This window comes from Oreochromis aureus, linkage group 4, assembly GCF_013358895.1.
Source record: "Oreochromis aureus strain Israel breed Guangdong linkage group 4, ZZ_aureus, whole genome shotgun sequence".
NCBI classification, from domain to species: Eukaryota; Metazoa; Chordata; class Actinopteri; order Cichliformes; family Cichlidae; genus Oreochromis; species Oreochromis aureus.
In genome coordinates this window covers 21,670,810-21,698,092 of record NC_052945.1, presented here as the reverse complement: position 1 = coordinate 21,698,092, position 27,283 = coordinate 21,670,810, and the positions used below count along the sequence as shown (strand labels likewise).

General features: G+C 35.5%; 1 pseudogene and 1 gene segment (V, D, J or C); both read left to right on the top strand.

The window, feature by feature from the left end:
• The window catches only part of LOC120439856, a 76,570-nt pseudogene that overhangs the window by 9,920 nt on the left and 39,367 nt on the right, over positions 1-27,283 (top strand).
• LOC116319386 lies at positions 12,207-12,705 on the top strand. The segment is given in 2 exon segments: positions 12,207-12,300; positions 12,398-12,705. Coding segments are annotated over 2 exon segments (402 nt in total).

The window sequence follows — 27,283 nt, the reverse complement described above, 5'->3', positions numbered from 1 at the left end:
AAGCAAAGCCCCTCACACACAGATATAAAGATTAATATCAGCCTGGTGCAGGAGAAAATGAGAAGTTTCGGGTTATCACCCTCAGTACAAGTTCTCTGTAGCTCTGATGGCGCTGTTGGATCCAAAGAGTCTCACTGAGGCAATGACAGTATGATAAAAATACATGATTTTATTGTATTGTTTTATCATATTAGAGACCCTGCAGAGACAGAACTGGAGTGGATTGAAAATACAAATTATACTGCACAAGGACAAGTTGACGATCATCTTAGACACTTCAAGCAAGACGTGTATTACTGTGCCAGAGAGTCACAGTAATACAAACCATCAGTATAGCTGAATAAAAAATCCCTCAGAGCCTCTAACACTGGTAAGTGTTAATAACTCAATAGGTCAGTCATGACAAAACAAGAAAATGTCCATAATTAAGTCACAATAATTTATGACAATGACAAAAAAATCCAATGTCACATCCCTAATCAAACTCCCACTCCCTCACTGTGATAATCTTCATTCAGTTCATAACAGCACAAAACATCCAAACTCCACTTGTTGCTTGCAGATTAATCCATATTTCTATTTTATTCTGTCAGTTGTAATCTGTATTAACACTAAACTTCCTCACAGACACATATAATAACTTGACATGGTGCATTTTGTTGAACCAGAACAAGAGAAGATTCCAGAAGATCACTTTCAGCACCAACATGTTCTTTGTAGCTCTGCTGCTGGATCCTGTGAGTCTCACTGAAAAGAGCCACTGACATCATGGATGTTAAGCACTGTTACTTTATGTACAATTAAATGCAGTGTGAACAGTTGACACAGCCAGCCTCTGTGACTCTGCAGCCAGGTCAGCGTCTGACCATCACCCGTCAGATCTCTGCAGGGAAAAGACAGGATATTCTGCAGACTGCAGATTCATACTACAAAGATCAACTGAAGAATAATTACAGTATTGAATTTGAAACTTCAAAAAGAAAGTGACTTTAAAATTGACCAGATTTGCAGACTGAAGTTACTGGTGTGTATTACCATAGAGCCAGAGACACACAGCCCATCAGCATAGCTTAACAAACCCCCTCAGTTGTAGCATCAAACTACCAGAGGAGGAGCCCTCAGAACATGAATGAATTCAAGATTATTTTTCTCTGGAAGTCAGTTTGTTGATAAATTCTCCAAGGAGAGTCTGTAAGCACATCTTATAATAATAATAATAATGATGATAAAATGTCACAGAATTAAAATAATTTCAATGAGAAATTTAAATATAGTGAGATGAAATTATGCTTGTTGATTTGGGGTTTTGTTCGAAATCTCACCATATTTACTTTTTCAAGTAATTTGTCTCTTTTGAAAGACAGATAACTTGTTTTTAGGTTGAGATAGAAATTATTTAATGAATTAATATAATATATCTGTAAAGAGACATCATCATCATCCACAGACCTCCAAAACCTTTGCAGATACTCAAAATGCAGACCACAGTTTCTCATGAAATACATAATCATCCTTTTTTTGCTTCCACGAAAATCATTATATCTATAGTATTAATTATAAAACTGTAGCACTGGAGTTAATGTTCCCATGACTCTTCATTTATGTTTTCTCCAATATTTTTATTACTGATATGATCATGTTTGTGTTTTATTATCAATAAACGTCATTAAGAAAATTGATAATAGTATCTTCACCTTCACCTGTTCTATTGATATAATCAGTGGCTGACTTTAAAACAGATTTATAAATATTACATATCCTAACTATATGGCTAATTGTGACTGGTCTTAAAAAATTGTGGGATGAATGCAAATCCATGATGTTTTTGCATGCTGCTCCTCCTCTATAAATCTGACTTCAGATGACAGGTAGCTACGGACACACAGTTTGACAGTATGGACTACAGGACAGGACTGCTGCTGTTAACTATCTGCTGGGCAGGTGACAATATTCATAGACCCTGATATTACACAACATTTATTTCTCTCAGCAAACTATTTAACTTAGTGTGATTTGATGAACTTGACAGGTGTTGATGGTCAGACTCTGACTGAGTCTGAACCAGCAGTTAAAAGGCCTGGAGAATCCCACAGACTGATCTGTACAGGCTCTGGATTCACATTCAGCAGCTACCCTATGAACTGGGTCAGACAGGCTCCTGGAAAAGGACTGGAGTGGATCGCATTTGTACACACAGGCAGTACTCATATCTATTACTCCCAGTCAGTCCAGGGTCAATTTACTATTTCCAGAGATGACTCCAGCAGTAAAGTCTATCTACAGATGAACAATCTGAAGACTGAGGACACAGCAGTGTATTACTGTGCCCGACAGACACAGTGAGACACCGCAACAGGAGAGTCATACAAAAACTACTTCCTCTATTTGCCAACAACATGTGGAATACTGAATTATATCAAAAAAGGTGGCATTTTCTTTGGAAATGCAAGATGAAATTTTCCTCAATGTACTCTAATGCTAAGTGGTAATACACATGTCACATACAATGCTATTCTGTATTAAAGTGATATCAAATTTAAGCACAAATAAGTGAATTTCTGTTCTTTTTCTCAAATTGTTCTGTGTGTAAACAAAAAATGTGAAGAAAAAGACTCTGGAAGATTCATTAAATAAGTGACTAAAGCTTTTTTTGTGATAGTGTTTTTATACAGTGGGAAAAAGTGTTATAACCTACCAAAAGTCAATTTGGCTTTTGTTTTTCATTGTTTTTTTTAAGATTAATGTGCAAAATCTTTAATGGGAAGTGTTTTTTTTTCTTCTAGTATATAATATATTCTAATATATTGCAAGTTTATAGAAACCTGTACTGTTTTAAGTAATTAGTACACTGAGACAATGAAACATACTTGAAATATAAAACATTTTCTACAGTTGCTTTGTGTCACTGTGCTGAGATCACAGGCACTAAGAAGTTGACTATTTTATTTACATTTTTTAAATAATTTTATACAAAACAAGCTATTAAAATAGAGTCATTTATTAGAAAACATCTCATTTGATTTATTAAACACTACAATAATATTTAACAGTGATTCATTGGAGGTTGTGCATGTGGCTTTGTGATAAATAGGTCCCTCTGGCTTTCCTAGCAAATGGGAAATTAAGGTCTCTTCCTGACAATGTGACACAGTTTGTTGCTGAGAAAAGCAAAGTTATAGCCAAGCCATCTGGGGCGCACCTACACCTGTGGTGTGCTGTCAAATACTGTGCATTTGTGTGTTCAATAGAAATAAAGAATAATAAAGGAAATCTGTGCCAAAAAGAGTACATAAAGAGCCCAGTGGCCAGCACTACTAGCAGTATGAGACATAATCTTCTGAAAATAGTGTGCGAATGATTGTCTTGAAAAAATGGTCAGTTTAATATTTGAAAATTCTAATTTGCTTTAAAATTGCAAACAATATATTAAAAAAAAACAACAACAACAATTGGCCAAATGTTTATTATCATTTTTTAGTTTTTTACTTTGTCAAAGAGCAATATTTTTTGCCGAGGAGGAGGAGTCAATGCAAAACTCCTATATTACCTAACTTTATAAGTGTTCAAACCTAAGTCAGGGATGCAACCTCTTATAGACACAGCAGACTGGGCAAAGACAGCTGACTTTAACAAAGACCAAACCTGTTCATTTAGTTATTTTCCTGATTCTGTTTTGTTTCTTGGCTGGTAAGGACATGCATTTTGCTGAGCAAATTAAATGATATGAAGAAATGTGATAACTAATGAGTGGTTGACATTTGTGTAGGTACTGAGGGTCAAACACTGACTGAGTCTGAACCAGTGGTTAAAAGGCCTGGAGACTCCCACAGACTGACCTGTACATACTCAGGGTTCAGCAGTGATATTTATGCTAATTGGATCAGACAGGCTGCTGGAAAAAGACCGGAATGGGTTGCTTATATCACCCCTAGCAGTGGCACCTACTACTCTCAGTCATTCAGAGGCCGATTTACCATCTCCAGAGACAACAGCAGAAAGCAGGTGTATCTGCAGATGAACAGCTTGACGTCTGAGGATTCTGCTGTTTATTACTGTGCCAGAGACCCACAGTGACACAAGAGGAAGAAACTCTGTACAAAAACTCAGCACATCAAACCAAGACCTATTTTTTTCTATCATCCATAATCATACATCATCACATTTAAAAACAATGAAAAAGATTTATCAAGAGCTGTCAACAATAATTATTCTTTTGCATACTTCTATGTGCTAATATTGACTTCCGCTGTACAATTACGTTAAAAGATTTTTTTTTCTTCTTTCAAAAAAAAAAAATGCCCTAAAAAATATTTGGTTTATATTTTGGGGTCAGTGTCCATCTGAATGCAAAGTAAACTTCCTCACAGACTGATATACTGCAGCTGGTTCTAACAGGAGAAGAGAAACTTCAAGTTGATGAATTTCAGTGGCAACATGTTCTTTGTAGCTCTGTTGCTGCTGCCGCTGGCTCTCGTGAGCCTCTGTGATGGTGCAGCCAATAAAGCTTCTGACCATCACCTGTCAGATCTCTTATTCTGTGACCACCTATTGGACAGCTTGGGCAGTCTGCAGGGAAAGGACTGAAGTGGATTGGGCTTGATACACTGGGGCACTCAATTTAAACATTAACTGTTGAACACATTCGGTATTAAATGAGAAACTTTAATCAACAGAGTGACACAAAAGTGACAGAATATGGAGCCTGAAGTCACTGCTGTGTAACAACCATCATTAGACCTGAGCAAAAACCTCTCAACTGCCTGAATAGTTGTAACTTCCCTTAGTGGTATGATGATGCAAATCTTCAGGCAGTTTGTATCTTCTCCCTCTGCTTGTTGTAAAGATTTTTGTTTCCTGTTTAAATAAATGTATGAAAGTTTGTCATCTCATGAAGGGACGGGAAAAATATCTCACATTGTCTGTGCATTTTTAAGGTCAGTCTGAATTATTTAACATACAATGTGTTATGTAGAAATTGCAATGACAGAGTTTGTGTTTGTCTGTGAGGTGGAGGAGCTGATGCAAACAACGACCTATATGAAACTATGATGGTTGAATATGTGATAAAGAATATAAGGCAGGAAATAATGATTAACCTCCACTGTAGATAAGAGCACACATGAGAATTCAAAGCCACCTGAGGAATTGTATTCCCAGTAAAACTAATTATATTATCAATCAGAAAAGCCTCAGTGTTGACAAGGCAGAGTCATGGTAAATTAATCTAAATAATTTATGTAACAAATGAGATCAAAAATAAGACCTGAGTGGCAACAAAAAGAAAAGTTAATCCACAGGGCAAGAACAATACCACCAAGGCAATGACAACAGTTTGATGCTGAGTCAAGCAAAGTCACAGCTATGCCATCTGAGACACACTCATGTCTGTGGTGTGCTGTCAAATACTGTACATGTGTGTGTTCAGTAGAAATAAAGAATAACAGTGAGCAGAAAAAAATAATGAGTGGATGCAAAAAATGATGAAGTACAGGTAGAGCACAGTGGCCAGCACTAGTAGCAGTATACAATACAATGTTATGAAAGTAGTGTGTGAATGACTGTCTTAATACATTGTCAGTTTTAATATGTAAATATTCTAAATTGTTTGAATTAAAAACAGAATACAATAAAATCATAGAAAACTGGCAAATTTTACATATTACTTTTTTATTTTATTCGTTTTTTTCTTTGTTAAACAGCAGTATTTTTTACTGAGGAGGAGGAGTCAATGCAAAACTCCTATATTCAAAAACTTTATAAGTGTTCAAGATTACAAGTTAGGGACCCAACCTCATATACACACTGTAGATTGGACAAAAACAACTGACTCTTACAATGACTGGACCTGTTCATTTAGTTGTTTTCCTGATTCAGTTTTTATTCTTGGCTGGTAAGGACTTGTTTTTTAAACAACTGATATAACTGATATAAAAAAAAAACCTGATTAAACTAATGAATGGTTAATATTTCTGTAGGTACTGATGGTCAAACACTGACTGAGTCTGAATCCGTGGTGAAAAGGCCTGGAGACTCCCACAGACTGACCTGTACATACTCAGGGTTCAGTGGTGATATTTATGCTAACTGGATCAGACAGGCTGCTGGAAAAGGACTGGAGTGGATTGCTTATATCAGCAGTGGCAGTAGCGACATCTACTACTCTCAGTCATTCAGAGGCCGGTTTACCATCTCCAGAGACAACAGCAGAAAGCAGCTGTATCTGCAGATGAACAGCTTGACGTCTGAGGATTCTGCTGTTTATTATTGTGCCAGAAACCCACAGTGACACAAGAGGAAGAAACTCTGTACAAAAACTCAGCACATTAAGCCAAGTCATAATTTGCTTTCTGCCATTAACAATTTCATCATGGAACAATAAAAAAGCTTTTTTAATCAAACATTTTAAAAATGCCATAAATATTTTGGGTTCATGTTTTTTATTATTTATTTATTCATTTTACACACTCATATAAAAATCGGATAGGACTGGTTGGCGCTAAACAGCAGTGTGATCTGGTGCCTTCCCTTGCTAAGCCCCTCCCACACACTTCAGAGGAGATGTTATGTGGTATTTCTGTAATACAGTAGCCACTGAATTAGTTTTGTTCAAATTTGGATTAAATTGTTTTATTTTAATTTTTTTTTTCATTTGCTCCCTTTTCTCTTAATCCTGTGAAGTCTCTCACTGTCACAGTCATCAAACCTGTAGTTTACTCAGTGCTCAGGTGCCATATTTGCAACTTATCGCAAGTTATTATGGACAACAACCCTTTGCTTCACTGTTTCACCACCTGCTGCTTTCAGGTTTAACTTTTGTTCAAAAACACTAAGGGAGTGTTACGTCACCATGATGAAGGTCTAGAGGTGTGTGTGGGGACTGGCAACAAATGGGTCCAGAACGGAATGAAAGGAAAACAGACAGGTGTTTAGTAAATAAACAAATACACACAAACATTTTAAATATCACATTTTTATTTGTTTATTCACAGGGGATATAAAATTATAAAAAAAAACTGTACATGGACATCCATAACTATAAAAATCATGATTAATAACTGAACTTTAATAGTTACTTTGCTGAATAAAAATGGGTATTAACTCAATCAAACCTGCAACAGTTATATTTTTTCTATTTTAAAAAAAAGCTGTAAAAAAATAAAAATACATAAAAACAGTGCCAACTTATGATCTACTAATTTGTTAGGAAACGTCATTTTTTTATTTACAGCACATGAAATCTCAGTAATACACTTTCAAATATTATTAAATTTCAACTTAAAAGTCATTTAATGAACTTTAGAAATGGTTTTGTTTTCTTACTTTCAAAGAATCAATGCAATGTTCCTGAAATGAGCACACTATCAGCAAAACACTATATGTGTAAGCAGCCTACTGTTTAGTTAAAGGCATAAATATTACATATGAAATAATATATCATGCTTTTTATTTATTTATTTATTTTTTATTTATATTAGTTTTTACAGCAAATATCAGCATCACTGGAAAATAAACTTGCAACAATTATATTTTTGCAATAAAAACATTGAGAAGGATTAACATATCAGAAAGAATCATATTTAATTCATTACTTAAATGTCCAGCATTAACATATTTAACATTTAGCATTTAAAGTTACGCATTTGGCTTTCTGATAATAGGTTATGCCCCTCTGGCTTTACCAGCATGTAAACAACAAACCGCACTGCTGTGCCTGCAAACCTATTACTTCCAAATGCTTCTGTGTGTCCTGTAATGATCAATGGCAGTAAGCAGGTGTATACAGGTGTATACATCTGCTTACTGCCATTATATACTAAATGGCATTGAGCAGGTGCAAAATATATACAAAAAAAGTACAGAAAGAAGTGGCCATCACTAATTCAATATAAGACATAATGGTATGAAAATAGAGTGTGTCCGTTTTAATATTTGAAAATTCTTATTTGCTTTAAAATTACAAAGTATAATAAAATCATAGAAAATTGTCAAACTGTACATGTTCATTTTCTAGTTCATCACTTTTTTAAACAGCAGTATTTTTTGCTAGGGAGGAGGAGTCAATGCAAACGTCATTTATTCTGTAACTTTATAAGTGTTCAAAAGTAAGAATCAGGGACCCAACCTCATATAGACACTGCAAACTGGCAAAGACAACTGACTTTAACAATGATCAGATCAGTTATTTTACAGATTCTGTTTTGTTTCTTGGCTGGTAAGGACATACATTTTTGTTAACAAATTAAATAATACGAAGAAATGTGGTAACTAATGAGCTATTAACATGTCTGTAGGTACTGGGGGTCAAACACTGACTGAGTCTGAATCAGTGGTTAAAAGTCCTGGAGACTCCCACAGACTGACCTGTACATACTCAGGGTTCAGTTATGATATTGCTGTAGCTTGGATCAGAAAGGCTGCTGGGAAAGGACTGGAATGGATTGCTTGGATCGATGGTGGCAGTGGCAGTAGCAAGTATTACTCTCAGTCATTCAGAGGCCGGTTTACCATCTCCAGAGACAACAGCAGAAAGCAGGTGTATCTGCAGATGAACAGCTTGACGACTGAGAATTCAGCTGTTTATTATTGTGCTCGAGAGTCACAGTGACACAAGAGGAAGAAACGCTGTACAAAAACTCTGAACTCTTTCAGCTTTTCTTCCCCAATGGGGAACCAGCATTAATTTTTGTGGAGCCTTTGTCCATATGTATGCCTAATCACTTTTTTCTGCACATGCTGATCTGGTGCCAGGGCAAACAGATCAGACCTCAGGCTTAGTTATCTCTGTCCCATCTGCCTGTACGCACAGTCCTGATCAGCTCCACTGATATTTGAAGAAGGAGGTGAGTCAAAATCATTTTGTCTAAAAGTGTCTAATTCCAGGCTAATTGCCGTTGGTAAAGGTATTTTTATTCTATACATTATTTACCCCATTTTATATACAGAATGTGAATTTAAATTTACCTCCAGACAAAAATCAATGTTTAAACACACACACACACACACACACACACACATGTATGTTTGCCTGGCAGCACCCCTGCTCCTCAGTGCCTGAACAATTACAAGAAGTCACCAGAGGAGGAGCCCTCAGACCACAGATGATTACAGTACCAGGCCACTAACACAAACAGTCTGTGTTTTATGCCACTCTGTAGAACTAGTTTTAATTTCAGTGGTAATAAAATAGTACTAACTGAATTATAATTTAAGGTACAGTATAAAATTCAACTTCAATAGCTCAAAGCTCAATTGTTGACAAAATTTAAAAAAAAAAAATACTTTAATATGTAATTAAGTCCTAGTAACATATGACATGTATATTTGAAGCATTTGAACTAAGCGTCTACTTAACAATCATCCTGTAACTGAGTTTAGAATTGGTTTTATTTCTATTTTTGGAAAGAAATGGATACAGAGTTCATGAAATAAAAGTTTTATCTCTATTACCTCCATAGTTTACTGTTTAGTAAAAGATAATGCATTTTGATTTAATATTAGATTTCACAGTTAAGGATACTTTGTCACATTCTTACTCTCTCCCAATGATATTCTGATACAAACCTTCAGGCTGTGCAGTTTGTCTGTTCTCTGTCTTTTTTCTGGGTTTTTATCTGCCTTCAGAAAAGACACTGAGTCAACGGTGTCTAAGGCACTGTCTCAGAACAGATCCTTCATCAAAAGATGTATAAATATAGATCTATGCAAGGTGGTAAGCTAGTGAATTGAGGAGAAAAAAATAATACCTAATGTTTGTGCATTTTTAATGTTAGCCTGGATAATTCAAATTCTGTTCTGTTTGAGGAGGAGCAGATGCAAACTATGTTCTCTAACATGTTTAAGTAGATGTACAATATTACTACATGATTAGCCACCAGTGTACACAGAGCAGAGACAAATGGCTTTAACAATGAATCATCATAATTATATGGCTGTTTTTCTCACCCTTTCAATTTGCTGGGCTGGTAAGAACGGCACAGTCCTTTTACATTATTGTTATAGAACAATACAGAAGTTAATTGTTTCTGATTGTCTGTAGGTACTGAGGGTCAAACACTGACTCAGTCTGAACCAGTGGTAAAAAATCCTGGAGAATCCCACAGACTGACCTGTACATACTCAGGGTTCAGTGGCCATTCTGCTACTGTTTGGATCAGACAAGCTGCTGGAAAAGGACTGGAATGGATTGCCTTCATCTGGGGTGACAGTAGTGGCAGCTTCTACTCTCAGTCAGTCAGAGGCCGGTTTACCATCTCCAGAGACAACAGCAGACACCAGGTGTATCTGCAGATGAACAGCTTGACAGTTGAAGATTCTGCTGTTTATTATTGTGCGAGACCCACAGTGACACAAGAGGAAGAATCTTTGTACAAAAACTCAGGACATTACCAAAGGGAAATTTACTTTCTGCTGTTCACTTTTATAGTGCACTGCAAGTCAACATCATTAACACAAAAAGACACAACAAAGGCACAAGGATCTGCAAAATATTTAACAATATCTGTTGGGATTAGCCATCAATTTGATAATCTATTTCAAAAATTTACTGTAAATTGCACTCAGCATCTTGTTTAGTTGTCAGACCAAATATATTAATCTTTAATAGTATCTTTTTTTAAAGATAAGACTTATTTATCATTACTTATTGCAGCCTGAAGGGAAAGGACTGGTATGGATCTGAATATAATCCCCGTAATTTATTCAGCAAAGATTCAGTAAATATTAAGTTTAGCATCAACTTAGACTCTTCCAGCAAAGCACTGACTGCAAGTGGGCAGATTATGCAGACTGAAGACACTGCTGTGTATTACTGTGGAAGAGAACCACAGCAACAAAACATGACTCAGTAGATATTCCTTTAACTAAAACTCTGCACAGATACTTTGGGTCCGCTGTGTTTACCTCAGATTGGTTTTAAATAAGCAAACATCAGAATTTGTCTGAGGGTGTTTTTATTGTTCTTTTTGTTGTTCTTTTTAAGTAGCTGTCAGAAGCCCCAGTTAAAAAAAGAACATTTTAACTGACTTGGCACTGTATAAACAACAAGTTAAATAATATAGTAGATAATATAAAATATTTTTTTATTCAGTCAGAAGCTAACTTCCACCTAGGCTAATATAAATATAATATATTTATATTATAATATTTTTTAATATAAATAAAATATATACATTTACGGAAGAAGGGAAACTTCCAGAAGATTTTTTTTCACCTGATTTTTTGACAATGCTTAGTTTTAGTTTAGATTCATTTGTTTGAGTTTTTTTCTTATTACTGTATGGAGGACATATGTCAGAGGCAGAGGAAAATCAGTGTAGGAGTTTTTACTACTTTACTAAAATTATTGACATTTTATTATTTTTATTGTACTTTTACTTTTACGCCCTATCTTGGTTGTGATGAGCAGTATGTTTCTCACTGTTATATTGTCATGTTCTATTACAGTTCAAACAAGTGTATATCACATGCCTATTTTGCGAAATGGAAGTCTAGTTGTGTAATTGTGCAATATTGAGAAAATATAGATGTTTGTTTAAAGAACTGCATTTGTGCTTTTAATATTTTAGATATTTCTTGTTAAATTTTACAGATTTACAAAATGCATGTATCATTGCTGAGAGCAGGTTAACCAGTGAATATTTATAAGACTAATTTGATTAAATGACAAAAAAACATAATATACAAACATGTTAAAAAGCAGTTTAGCAGATATAATTGTATATACAATTATCAAAATGAAATTATTATGTCAGTTTTACATGAGGTGACCAAAAACATTGATATAAAACAGTTTAAATGTAAACATAAACACTGTGTATTACATTAAGATGAGATAAATGTAAAGATTTCAGGAAATAAAAATATAAAAATATTTTTAACATCAAAATGTACTGTTTTAACACAGAATATATAATATAAATTTATTGCATGTAACAAATGTACAGATTTTTTCATGTTCTTGATGACTTTATAACAGAGGATGTTATTGTTTGTTACAGAGATTACATTTAACTCATCAACATACTCAAAGACTAAATAAAGCTGCTTCATTGGGAAATTGTTTTGGTAAAATTGTTTTTGAATGAAAAAAACATCAAACTTTTTTTATTGTTAATTCTGATTGCCACAGTGTTATCTCTTATAATCTGTCAGCTTCCATCTACATGCAAAGCAAACTTCCTGACAGTCGACTATAAAAACTTGAAATCATGGAGCCAGTTAAAGCAGAAGAAGAGAAGTTCGCATCAGATTATCTTGAGTACCAAAATGTTCTCTGTGGCTCTGCTGCTGCTGCTGGATCCTGTGAGTCTGACTGGAAAAAAAACAAAAAAAAAAACACTGACTGTATGATCACAGCATACTGACTGTTGCTGTTACATAAAACATGTTTTTTCCACAGGTGTGAAGTGTGAACAGCTGACACAGCCAGCACCTGCGATTGCGCAGCCAGGTCAGCGTCTGACCATCACCAGTCAGGTGTCTTATTCTCTGAGCATCTATCGGACATCTTGGATCGGACAGCCTGCAGGGAAAGGACTGGAGTGGATTGGAGGTGCACATTATGGATACAGCACATTTTACAATGATTTACTAAAGAACAAGTTCACCATCAACTTAGACACTTCAAGCAAGACAGTGACTCTAAATGGACAAAATATGCAGGCTGAAGACACTGCTGTGTATTACTGTGCCAGAGAGTCACAGTAGCAGAAACCATCAGCAGGCCTGAACAAAAACTCTTCAATGTCTGATTAGTTGTAACATGAAGCCACCAGAGGAGGAGCCCTTACACCATTTATGGTTTTAGGAGTGGTTAAATAAGAAAAGGCTTGTATACTTTCTATAACAATGAAAAAATAAAATAAAATAAAATAAAAATAAAGAAAATATGAAAATACAATAATTTTACTCAAAGACATAAAAAAAATTCTGATATATGCTATACCCATAACTTAACTTGATAAGCCTAAGTTTAATCAAACTCACTTGTGCCCAACATAAAGACATAACATAAACAACTATAATGCAAGTCTTTAATGAAATGTCTTCAAATTAGAACTTAAGATTTAGTTTGGTTGTTATAACTTCAATGAAGTTTGAGTTTATAAAGCTTCATAGATGTCACTGAAAGAAAAAAGTGTGCATGCTTCAAAGCCTCTTATTCTATATTATTAGACTTTACGAAATTAACAAACTAAAAAGTGTGCTGCTTAATATTCGCAGTGTAAGAGCACATATTCAAGTATTCAGAAATAATAGCAAATGTTTACAGTAAGATAAAATAAGATGAACACATACCCAGACATGCTGCAGTTCATGAATTCCTGCAAAAAATGCAACATGATAAAAGTTATGAGTGCTATTGACAATTTTGCATGAGCTAAGGTGTGGTTCTCTAACAGGTGGAGGAACTGATACAAGGTTCACTTTTCCCTGATTAGATGTTTGTTTGTAGGTACTGTTAAATCCTAACTGAGTGTGAACCAGTGGTCAAAAGGCCTGAAGAATCCCAGAGACTGATGGGTATAAAGTGAGAGTTTGACAGTCATTACTGGAACCCTTGAATCAGACATACTGCTGGAAAGGTAGTGCACTGCTATTCTGATTGAAATGAATATTACTCTCAGCATTTACCATCTTCACAGACAGCAACTGATTCTGCTAAAGAATAATTAAAGATTGAAATGTCTGTGAAGCACAGTAACTGAAGTATAAATTTATGTATCTGCTGTCAGTAAAATAATTTTGTAAAAGTAGGTGGAAGCAAAGAGGGAGAAATACATATTGTAAATTCAGTCTCACTGTCTTGTTAATTGTTCATTTTAATCATTAGAAAATTCTGCACTGTAATCATATACAGTACATATGATTTACTGACAAAGGTGATTTATACATTTTCCAACTTCTGCTTCTTACTTTGTGAAAAAGAGGTATTTTTGTTGAGTAGGAGGAGCCAATGCAAAACTGATATGGCCAATGCGTTCAAATGTTCATCTGCAGAGTAAAAGTCACAGACTGCAGAGAGACCAACAATGACTTTTACAATGATCAGACCAAACTGTTTAGTTGTTTCTCTCATTCTGTTTTCTACCTTGGCTGGTAAGGATACATAAATCTGTTGGACAAACAAACATACTTTTAATGAAAATGTGATCACAACAATGAGTTATTAATATTTCTGTAGGTACTGAGGGTCAAACTCTGACTGAGTCTGAATCAGTGGTTAAAAGGCCTGGAGACTCCCACAGACTGACCTGTACATACTCAGGGTTCAGCAGTGATATTCATGCTGCTTGGATCAGACAAGCTGCTGGAAAAGGACTGGAATGGATCGCCTATCGCAGCAGTGGCAGTGGCACTATATCCTACTCTCAGTCAGTCAGAGGCCGCTTTACCATCACCAGAGACAACAGCAGAAAGCAGGTGTATCTGCAGATGAACAGCTTGACGACTGAGGATTCAGCTGTTTATTATTGTGCTCGATACTCACAGTGACACAAGAGGAAGAAACTCTGTACAAAAACTTAACACCCCCAGTCAAACCAAAACTATTCGTTTCTTTACTTCATTATCATATACTCATTCAGAAAAAAATAGTCACATTAAATGTTCATGGTTTTTGTGTGTTCTGACTATCTCCACATCCCTGTCTTTCTAATCAGTCAGTGTTTTTTATGCAAAGCAATTTTTTTCACAGTCTGATGATTCTTTTAAAGATATTTCTGATTTGTTTACGTACTGATAATTTACTTTTATTTATAATTAAATGGTCATTAAATTTAGCATTAAAAAATAGTACATAGCTTTAAAATACTTTCGGCCACAGCATAATTTCTGCTAAAGTTGTATTTAAAAGCCACGTTTTCATATAATAAATATTATCAACACTTCTTTGCTTGAACAAACTTGGAATTCAAGTGTGAAACACACACACACACACACACACACACACACACACACACACAAAAAAAAAAAAGTTCTCACATACTCAATTAAGCCTTTTTATTGTTAACCTGAGTTTTACTGATTCACTGTTTCTTTGTTTAGTGAATAAAAAAGTTCAACTAACACATTCCAATAGTATATTGACATTAAAAGTGGTGAAACTGCATCCTGAAGACACGACACTGTGACCAACCATCAACAGACACGCACAGATGCACAGTAAACATGAAACTGACACAGGAAAAAAAATAATAACCAAACACAAAAAAATAAACACACCAAAAAACGATAATTAGATATTTTAGATTGTAGATATTTTAATTGCAGATGCCTGTTTTTCGTCGTGTTTCAACAGTTTAATGGTGTCAGTACATTTTGTACTTGTCTTATTTTCTTTTGTCACCCCTTTTTTAGGATATCACTGGCAAAATTCAAATGTACTTGCTGAAGGTGACTACTGTTTCCATGCACATTGTTTTTAATGCACCACATTAATTATTTTACAAAAAAAAATAGAAAGTCAATGTTTTCAAGTTTATCACTCTCAAGGTAATAATTGTATCTCGGTTTGCATTTATATAATCACTGAGGTTTGTCACGTCACACACAATCAGCTTATTAAAATAATACACTTCTATTTATTAATAAGAGACAATAAATTATGGCTTCTCAGATTAATTAAATAGTCAACTGATTGTAATTAAGCATCATTTTCATCTAGAAATATAGGATTTAATAAATCTTGATTTGACACTGTAAATTTATGACCAATGTTATGTTCCTGAAACCTGTGCATGATCTAAATCGGCACAGCATTCCAAACTACTGCAAGTTAATGTATTCTCCTTACAATTCATGCCAGGTGCAATTTTCCAGTCAACTGGGGCACGTTTCTTCATACATTAATCAAGCATGTACTTTCATGGACTGTCAGAAAAAAAACATTTAACAGGAAAGGCAATTTTGGATAGTCAGATGATTTAATTGAAAATGTTTTAATGTAGAACTGTTGGATAAACATTAACATATTATTTTTTCTCCAAGTAATATGTTTCAAAATGACAATGAAAAATGCAGTATTTTACAATGACCTGATTTTTAACATGAAAATAAACTTCTCAGTGATAGACATTGTTGGGATACTTGTACCACACCCTCTTTATGATGTCTTTGTAGTTTACTACTGTTTTGGTGACTTTGTTTGAAGCATCAGAGGCCTCATCTCCAGCCTCAGGAAGATGAATGAACTCACTTTTCTGGTTGTTTTCTGTCTGTCCTGTGAGTTCTCCAGCTTCTTGCTGTGTTTTTATCCTCAAGAGTTGTTCAAGTAACTCCAGACGACATGCTTGCTGACCATACCATTCTTCCATAGCCCGTCTCTCCTTTTATGCCATCCGGTATTACAGATTAGATGCTGGAGATGCTGAAGAGACTTTGAATCACTCCTCTAGATGATCTGAATTAACATTTAGTTGCTGCAACACGCACTGGATCAGACACCATTCAGCAAAAGCACTGGAATAGTTGGGGGCGTATTTATAATGATGCCAGTGGAACTGCCTATTCTAGCAGAATAGGCACAGAGGACGAACAGAAATCACCAGAGATAAGAGCAACAGCCTGGTGTATCTGTGACAATCAAACCTAAAGCCAGAGGACTCTGAGGTGTATTACTGTACCAGATACACATAATAATCAAAGTAATCTGCCTGGCTGTACACAAACTCCACAGAAAATCTATTTTACATTGACCTAAAGGTGGGACTGCAACAGTTGACTTTGTGTCGTGTTTCTCATGGCCATCCATCTAATGCACAGTCCACACTGCAATAGCTACACCCTACACCCATTTCTTAAGTTAAAATATTTAACACATAATCTTCATCCTTTAAAACTGGTTAATGAAGTAAAATGATTATAGACATTATTTTTTGCAGGAATGTGTAATAATTGTTTATTGTTATTTTTTTTTTTTCTGTGATAAAGTTGTTTACACAGGATTTATAGTTACATAAATGCCCGCTGAAGATAAACCATCAAAACATTAAGTGACACATTGTTTAACACAAACAATCAAGTATTATTATATTATTAATACACACAATCACCGTCACACACACTCAGACACACATTAAAAGCAGCAGTTGATGTTTTACAGGTCTTTGTTTTGTCAATATATAAACAAATGTATATTTCCACAACATAATAATTAATAACAAACAGAGACACAAAAACAGTATTTTTCTTTCCAATAGGAGGAGTCAGTGTAAAACATTTCCGTCTCACCTCTACTTATGTGACTGCTTGGACACTGAGTTTACAGTTGAACAGGATGGAGTGCAGGACAGGGCTGCTGCTTTTAACTATGTGCTGGGCAGGTGAGGAGTCTTACTGATCTTGATTTCAGAGAAGAGTCACAGTGACACAAGAGGAAGAAACTCTGTACAAAAACTTAACACACCAAGTCAAACCAAAACTAATCTTTTTTATGCAAAGCAATTTTTTCAAAGTCTGATGATTCTTTTAAAGATATTTCTGACTTGTTAACTTATTGATAATTTACTTTTATTTGTAATTAAATGGCCATTAAATTTAGCATTAAAAAAAAGTAGTAAATGGCTTTAAAATATTTTTGGTCACAGCATGATTTCTGCTAAAGCTGTGTTTCAAAGCTCATAAAATACAATATTATCAACACTTTACTGGCTTGAAATAAAAAAAAATGTTCCTAAATCATGCACATTGTCTAAAGCAACACAAAATTAACATTATAATCAGCGCACACACACAAAAAAAGAAAAACAAATAGTAGGATTCAGTTAAACTATAACTGGCTGTGATAATTGCCCCTCCCTCCCCATGACTGTGATGCAAAATTTCCTTTTGTATAGAGTACTTCTATCCTGCACTAATTGTGGAGCATCAGAGGTCAAATCCCCAGCCTCAGGATGATGGACACACTTACTCTCTTGCTTGTTGCCCTTTCTCTACCCTGTGAGTGATCTTGTTTCTTGCTTGTTCATTTTATTGGATAAGACTGAGTGATGACACCTGTAATATTTCTCTCTAGGTGTTACAGGTCAGAGTATGGAATCCATTCCTTCAAGTCCAGTAGTGAAAAGACCTGGGGAGACTCTGAGTCTCTCCTGTAGGGGATCTGGCTTTACATTTAGTTGCTGCAGTATGCACTGGATTAGGCAACCTGCAGGAAAAGGCCTGGAATGGATGGGTCGTGTTTATAGCGATGCAAGCAGAACTGACTATTTAAGCAGTCTGCAAGGACGTATAGAAATCACCAGAGATAACAGCAACAGCATGACCTACCTGAGACTGTCAAACCTAAAGCCAGAGGACTCTGCAGTGTATTACTGTGCAAAACGCACAGTGTTCAAAGTGCACTGAGAGGCTGTACAACAACTTGCAGCTCTACAGTTTCACAGTAACAGCTGTGCTCTTAACTTCTGAATGGGTATTTATGAAAAGCACCTCAGGATATAAGGATATAAAAGATGTTTAAGACTATATCTCAAATATCCTGAGTTTAGTATTTAATTTATGTCAGCATCACATCTCCTTTAGTGGACTTTTTTTTATAATTTTTAACCTAATTAGTTCATCATTTGACATGACCTTTTTTTTTTTTTATCAAGCTCTGCCTTGTGTGTTGAAAAATCATATTAACAGATCCTCGCATCAACCTTAAAAATACTTCATGAATTAAAATGATATAAGACATTATTTTTTGCAGGAATGTGTAATAATTGTTTATTGTTATTTTTTTTCTCTGTGATAAATGCCTGTGGTAGATAAACCGGTCTCCATCTTGTCAAAGTATAAACAAATGTATATTTCCACAACATGAATAATTAATAACAAACAAAGACACAAAAACAGTATTTTTAGGAGGAATCAGTGTAAAACATTTCCATTTCACCTCTACTTATGTGACCGCTTGAACACTGAGTTTACAGTTGAACAGGATGCACTGCAGGACGGGGCCGCTGCTTTTAACTATGTGTTGAGCAGGTGAGGAGTCTTACTGGTCTTGATTTAATAGCATTTATCTTTGTGTTACTGACATATTTCACATGATGTTATCTTGCTTGTATTAACAGGTGCTGATGGCCAGGCTGTAGAAAACTCTGAACCAGTAATTAAAAGGCCTGGAGAATCCCGCAGACTGACCTGTACAGCTTCTGGATTCACATTCAGCGGCTACCCTATGAACTGGGTCAGACAGGCTCCTGGAAAAGGACTGGAGTGGATCGCTTTTGTACACACAGGCAGTTCTTATTTCTTTTACTCCCAGTCAGGGTCGATTTACTATTTCCAGAGATGACTCCAGCAGTAATGTCTATCTACAGATGAACAATCTGAAGACTGAGGACACAGCAGTTTATTACTGTGCCCGACAGACACAGTGAGAAACAATAACAGGAGAGTCATACAAAAAACTACTTCCTCTATTTGCCAACAACACAAGGAATACTGACTGTTATTAAAAAAGGATGCTATTTTCTTTAAAAATGCAAGATGAAATTTTCCTCAATGTACTCTAATGCTAAGTGGTAATACACATGTCACATACAAAGCTATTCTGTATTAAATAGTGAAAACAACATTTTCAGAGTAAAAAGTACTTGTGAGCAGCTGTGACAATAGTTGAACTGTGTATCTTCATGTGTTAAGAGTTTTGAAATTTTCCTTTAAAAAAGAAAATACTGTCCACTAGCCTTGCAGTATTTATGTATTAAAAATAATTTGTTTAAACTTTATTTTAAATCAAAGTGATATAAAATTTAAGCACAAATAAGTGAATTTTTGTTCTTTTTCTCAAATTGTTCTGTGTGTAAACAAAAAATGTGAAGAAAAAGACTCTGGGAGATTCATTAAATAAGTGACTAAAGGTTTTTTTTTGTGATAGTGTTTTTGTACAGTGGAAAAAAGTGTTATAACCTACCAAAAGTCAATTTGTTTTTTGTTTTTCATTTTTTTTTTTAAGATTAATGTGCAAAATCTTTAATCGGAAGTGTTTTTTTTTCTTCTAATATATTGGAAGTTTATAGAAACCTGTTGTTTTAAGTAATTAATACACTGAGACAATGAAACATACTTGAAATATAAAACATTTTCTACAGTTGCTTTGTGTCACTGTGCTGAGATCACAGGCACTAAGGAGTTGACTATTTTATTTACATTTTTTAAATAATTTTATACAAAACAAGCTATTAAAATAGAGTCATTTATTAGAAAACATCTCATTTGATTTATTAAACACTGAGCAATACAATTTTTAGCAGTGATTCATTGGAGGCTTTGTGATAAATAGGTCCCTCTGGCTTTCCTAGCAAATGGGAAATTAAGGTCTCTTCCTGACAATGTGACACAGTTTGTTGCTGAGAAAAGCAAAGTTATAGCCAAGCCATCTGGGGCGCACTTACGTCTGTGGTGTGCTGTCAAATACTGCGCATTTGTGTGTTCAATGGAAATAAAGAATAATAAAGGAAATCTGTGCCAAAAAGAGTACATAAAGAGCCCAGTGGCCAGCACTACTAGCAGTATGAGACATAATGTTCTGAAAATAGTGTGCGAATGATTGTCTTGAAAAAATGGTCAGTTTTAATATTTGAAAATTCTAATTTGCTTTAAAATTGCAAACAATATATTTGTAAAAAAAAAATGGCAAAATGTTTATTATCATTTTTTAGTTTTTTACTTTGTCAAAGAGCAATATTTTTTGCTGAGGAGGAGGAGTCAATGCAAAACTCCTATATTACCTAACTTTATAAGTGTTCAAACCTAAGTCAGAGATCCAATCTCATATAGACACAGCAGACTGGGCAAAGACAACTGACTTTAACAATGACCAAACCTGTTCATTTAGTTATTTTCCTGATCCTGTTTTGTTTCTTGGCTGGTAAGGACATGCATTTTGCTGAGCAAATTAAATGATATCAAGAAATGTGATAACTAATGAGGTATCACATTAGTGATCTCCTAACAGGAGAAGAGAAACTTCCAGTAGATGAATTTCAGTGGCAACATGTTCTTTGTAGCTCTGTTGCTGCTGCCGCTGGCTCTCGTGAGTCTCTGTGATGGTGCAGCCAATAAAGCTTCTGACCATCACCTGTCAGATCTCTTATTCTGGGACCACCTAGTGGGCAGCTTGGGCAGTCTGCAGGGAAAGGACTGAAGTGGATTGGGCTTGATACACTGGGGCACTCAATTTAAACATTAACTGTTGAACACATTCGGTATTAAATGAGAAACTTTAATCAACAGAGTGACACAGAAGTGACAGAATATGGAGCCTGAAGTCACTGCTGTGTAACAACCATCATTAGACCTGAGCAAAAACCTCTCAACTGCCTGAATAGTTGTAACATGAACCCACAAGAGGAGGAGCTCTCAGACCACTGATGAATTTGAGAATAATGAAAAATGAAAGTCCTTCACAGACTTAATGTGCGAAAAGTCTATGAAATGCAGATCTTAAATATAATATTATATTATGAAACTAATTTCAATTCAGCATTAAAGTTTAGTTTTAAATGGAGCTTTGATTATAAAAAAAATATGGTTAACGTGACATTATCTGAGTTAGTTTTTATATTGCATTGTTTAGCTTTCAGATATTTTTCCCCCTTAAATTTACAGAAATTACATTCAAGTCATCAAAACTCAAAGATACAATAACACAGCTTCAATAGGAATTTTTTTTTTGTGATGCTATAATGTTCTGCTCTTTTATATTACAAATTTTGGTGGTATGTGTTTAAATGTAAATGTGAATATTTTCATCTGCCTTGCATGTAAAGGAATTTTAAGAAATAATAATAAACAAAAACATTGAAATCTAAATTTATGTTTTAAAAAACAATTTTCTTTTTTTTTTTTTTTTACTGTTAATACTACAGTAAAACCACAAGGTGATCCTTAAGACAAAAAAAGACTGCATTTTGAAATTAATATTATATTCAACAGTTAATGACATAAAAATCTATACAAATATATGGTATAATTTCTCTGTTACTTCTACCTTGTGGTATGATTACGCCAATCTTCAGGCTATGCAGTTTGTATCTTCTCCCTCTCCTTTTTGTAAAGATTTTTGTTTCCTGTTTAAATAAATGTATGAATGTTTGTCATCCCATGAAGGGACGGGAAAAATATCTCACATTGTTTGTGCATTTTTAAGGTCAGTCTGAATTATTTAACATACAATGTGTTATGTAGAAATTGCAATGACAGAGTTTGTGTTTGTCTGTGAGGAGGAGCTGATGCAAACAACGACCTATATGAAACTATGATGGCTGAATATGTGATAAAGAATATAAGGCAGGAAATAATGATTAACCTCCACTGTAGATAAGAGCACACATGAGAATTCAAAGCCACCTGAGGAATTGTCTTCCCAGTAAAACTAATTATATTATCTATCAGAAAAGCCTCAGTGTTGACAAGGCAGAGTCATGGCAAATTAATCTAAATAATTTATTTAACAAATCAGATCAAAAATAAGACCTGAGTTGCAACAAAAAGGAAAGTTAATCCACAGTTAATACCACCAAGGCAATGACAATGTGCCGCACACCAACAGTTTGATGCTGAGTCAAGGAAAGTCACAGCTATGCCATCTGAGACACACTTACGTCTGTGGTGTGCTGTCAAATATTGTACATGTGTGTGTTCAGTAGAAATAAAGAATAACAGTGGACAGAATAAAAAAATGAGTGGATGCAAAAAAAGATGAAGTACAGGTAGAGCTCAGTGGCCAGCACTAGTAGCAGTATACGATACAATGTTATGAAAGTAGTGTGTGAATGACTGTCTTAATACATTGTCAGTTTTAATATGTAAATATTCTAAATTGTTTTAATTACAGACAGAATATAGTAAAATCATAGAAAACTGGCAAATTTTAAATATTAATTTTCTATTTTATTCATTTTTTTCTTTGTTAAACAGCAGTATTTTTTACTGAGGAGGAGGAGTCAATGCAAAACTCCTATATTCAATAACTTTATAAGTGTTCAACATTACGAGTTAGGGACCCAACCTCATATACACACTGTAGATTGGACAAAAACAACTGACTCTTACAATGACCGGACCTGTTCATTTAGTTGTTTTCCTGATTCTTTTTTTTTTCTTGGCTGGTAAGGACTTTTTTTAAACAACTGATATAACTGACATAAAAAAAAAAACTGATTAAACTAATGAATGGTTAATATTTCTGTAGGTACCGAGAGTCAAACGCTGACTGAGTCTGAATCCGTGGTGAAAAGGCCTGGAGACTCCCACAGACTGACCTGTACATACTCAGGGTTCAGTGGTGATATTTATGCTGCTTGGATCAGGCAGGCTGCTGGAAAAGGACTGGAGTGGATTGCTTATATCTATCCAGGCAGCAATTATATCTACTACTCTCAGTCATTCAGAGGCCGGTTTACCATCTCCAGAGACAACAGCAGAAAGCAGGTGTATCTGCAGATGAACAGCTTGACGACTGAGGATTCAGCTGTTTATTATTGTGCCAGAGACCCACAGTGACACAACAGCAAGAAATGTTGTACAAAAACTCAGCACAGTCATAATTTGCTTTCTGCCATTAACAGCTTCTTTAATCAAACATTTTAAAAATGCCATAAATAATTTGGGTTCATGTTTTTTTATTATTTATTTATTCATTTTACACACTCATATAAAAATCGGATAGGACTGGTTGGCGCTAAACAGCAGTGTGATCTGGTGCCTCCCCTTGCTAAGCCCCTCCCACACACTTCAGAGGAGATGTTAGGTGGTATTTCTGTAATACAGTAGCCACTGAATTAGTTTTGTTCAAATTTGAATTAAATTGTTTTATTTTAATTTTTTTTTCATTTGTTCCCTTTTCTCTTAATCCTGTGAAGTCTCTCACTGTCACAGTCATCAAACCTGTAGTTTACTCAGTGCTCAGGTGCCATATTTGCAACTTATTGCAAGTTATTATGGACAACAAGCCTTTGCTTCACTGTTTCACTACCTGCTGCTTTCAGGTTTAACTTTTGTTCAAAAACACTAGGGGGGCAACAGAAAATCTCACTTCAAGTGAGATCTCACACAAAGTATCTAATGCAAGGCATTGCTTTCACTTCATATTTGTTTGAAGGATGTGGTTTTTAGAGACACAGTATTACTGTGTCTGATACACACATTGGTATGAGGAAATGTTGAAGCTATACAAAAACTCAATCTTTTCCTTTGTTGTGTAAATACCACCAAGTGGTAGTATGGCTCTAAATATGAATGTACAAATGCAGACTAAGAGGGAGCAGCTGCTGTTGTGGTTTGTGGTCTTCTGTTCCTTATTGTCAATATAATGTTATTTTCGTTTAATACACGTACACGTACACATGCTTGCTGGTGCTGATTGCTGAGGCAATCTTTTCAGCAACTACTCTGAGTACCTGGTCGTGTCATCAACGATACCAACCATTGGCCAGGGCCTTTGGGCAGCTGCTGAGGAGGTGCTCAAGGGTCCCTCTTCCAGAGCACAGGGGACAGGCAGGTGTCTCACTCTTCCCCCACAGAGGTTTGCTGGGCTGGGCAGGTCCTCAAAATACACAAAGCACACAAAAAATGAAAATATTTTAAAATGTTATACTTTTCCAGAGGTGTTACAAATTTTGTATTCCTTTCTGGGTCATATTTGACTGTTACCTGTTTAAATGGGTTTTACATCAACGAGTTTGGGTCAAACAAAGTGTATTTTTAAAGAACCTTGAACAGTGACAGTGTGTGTCATGTCTGAGTGTACTTTTTATGGGGAAGCAGTGAAAGAGTTCAGGGGGATTTTGACACTGTTACGAGAATTGTCTAAAGTTGTTGAGTTTCAAATTGAAGAGATGGCTCAGCCGCCACTCTGGTTAAAAGAGAGTAGGCTCCTGCGTTCAGATTCCAATTAAAAGTCCAAAACACAAAAGTCACAGAAGAAGAGCAGAGTTCTATGCCAGTTGTTTTATTGAACAATCAACTTCAGCAAAACAAAAAATAGCAAAAAGCTCCCCCGGGGTGTTCGCCGTAAGCGCATGCAGATCAGAAATCACACAAAACTGACAACAGCGGACAAAAAAGCTTCCCAATGCATATCGGAGTCATCTTATATAGGGACAATGATCCCCCCTCCCATTTTTAGGTATCCTTTGATCCTCTGTTTTTCCCTTTTCATCTTCCACTTATGATATACACGACCCTACACCATAACTTCTTGCAAACCAATCTCTCATCCATTACTGCATACGGTCCCTTTGTCAGATTTATGGCCAAAGTGAGTCTGAAAGTCTACAGAAAGACAGTTAATCAGTTAATCCAGCTAACACTTTTGTTGGGCGCGCATGCTAGACATAAGCTGCTATCCATGCTGAGTAAGGGTTATTTCAGTGCCTTCTGGTGTTTGAGGTGAGGGCCAGAACTTCAGGTGCCTGCCCTGCAGAGGCCAGGTTTGTTTTGCTTATAGAAATATTGAAAGGCTGTACGCTTCTGGCTTTAGTCACTCACAGAGTGATCTGCTTTTACCTTACAGCCGTTCACATAACTGGATGTTTTTATCTTAGCATAAGGAGCCCTATGTTTTTCCTTATAGCCATTCGAGGGGCTTATGCATTTATCTTATAGCTAGTTGCGGGGGTTCATGGTTTTTTAGCTTATAACCCCAGAAAAGGCCACAGGAACTTGCTTTGCAGCCATCCAAACAACTGCATGCCTCTGTTGTACAGCCAGTTGAAGGGCGGCACACGCCATGAAGCAGTCCACTTAAACACAGCTGCATGCTCCTGCTACACAGCCGTCTCAAACCACTGCGTGCTTCTGCTGTACAGTTAAATGCAGCTGCATGCCAAGAAAGGTCCTATGCAGATACCTTAGCAGTGCCAAGTTGAATTAACCCTTTGTTGGACTACTCACAGTAGGGCATAAAGCTATCAAAAGTTTCTTACTGATCCTCATTGTTATTTTTTAATAACTATTCGTCAACATTTGTTCATACAACAAGTGGCAAAGATCTTTTTTCATTAGTACAATGGTGGATATATTTAACCTAAATATATGGGGTATGTGATTGGAACATGCACGTTAAATGGTTAACACAATGACTCCACTATAAAAACACCTCATTGTGACTATGCATACACTCTCTCAGATAAGAGATCTTGATCTTAAGGTTTTCATTTCCTCTTTAACTCAACGTATTCAAAAATGTATGAATAGGTGACCTGAGGAAAAAACAGTCAATACACATTGTTTCTGCATTTAGAAAGTTGGCCTGAATATTTCAAAATGTGGAGTGTTAACTTGAAGGAGAGGATGTGTGTTTGCCTTTGAGGAGGAGGAGCTGATGCAAACTATGATCTCTACCATGTTTGAAGACATGATGCAGAATATAAGACAGGGAATACATGATTAACCACCGCTGTACACGGAGCAGAGACAAATCATCTCGACAATGAATCATCCTGAATTCGTGGTTGTTTTTGTTATCCTTTCGATTTACTGGGCTGGTAAGGAAAGTGCAGCCATTTTACTACATTGTTGTGAAAGTAAAATGATATACTATATAAAACAGTCACTAATTATTCTTGTTTGGCTTTAGGTACAGAGAGTCAAACACTTACTGAGTCTGAATCAGTGATTAAAAGGCCAGGAGACTCCCACAGACTGACCTGTACATACTCAGGGTTCAGCAGTGATATTCATGCAGTTTGGGTCAGACAGGCTGCTGGAAAAGGACTGGAGTGGATTGCTTACATCAGTGATAGCAGTGCCTACATCTACTACTCTCAGTCAGTCAGAGGCAGATTTACCATCTCCAGAGACAACAGCAGAAAGCAGGTGTATCTGCAGATGAACAGCCTGACGACTGAGGATTCTGCTGTTTATTATTGTACTCGAGAGTCACAGTGATACAAGAGGAAGAAGCTCTGTACAAAAACTCACCACATTAAAATGATATTTACAAAAATTACTGGCAGTTAAAAGTAATTGACCGACTGATATGAAGAACAAAAAATGGAAAGTTTAATTTATACTTGCATGCTAAGCAGATTTTATTTTGATGTACTTTGTTCATCCTCAGAGTCAAATGAACTAGTGGTGTGCGATACTGCATATTTTGGTATCGATCCGATACCAAGTAAATACGGGCCAGTATCGCCGATACCAATACCGATACCGATACTTTTCAATAAATCAGGTGGATGCCTCATTGAATTGCTAAATCACAATTAATTTTCATGATCTTAAGTGTTTTTTGTGATTTTTCCTTTTGTATTATTAATTACTTAAAACCCAGGACATAATTAGG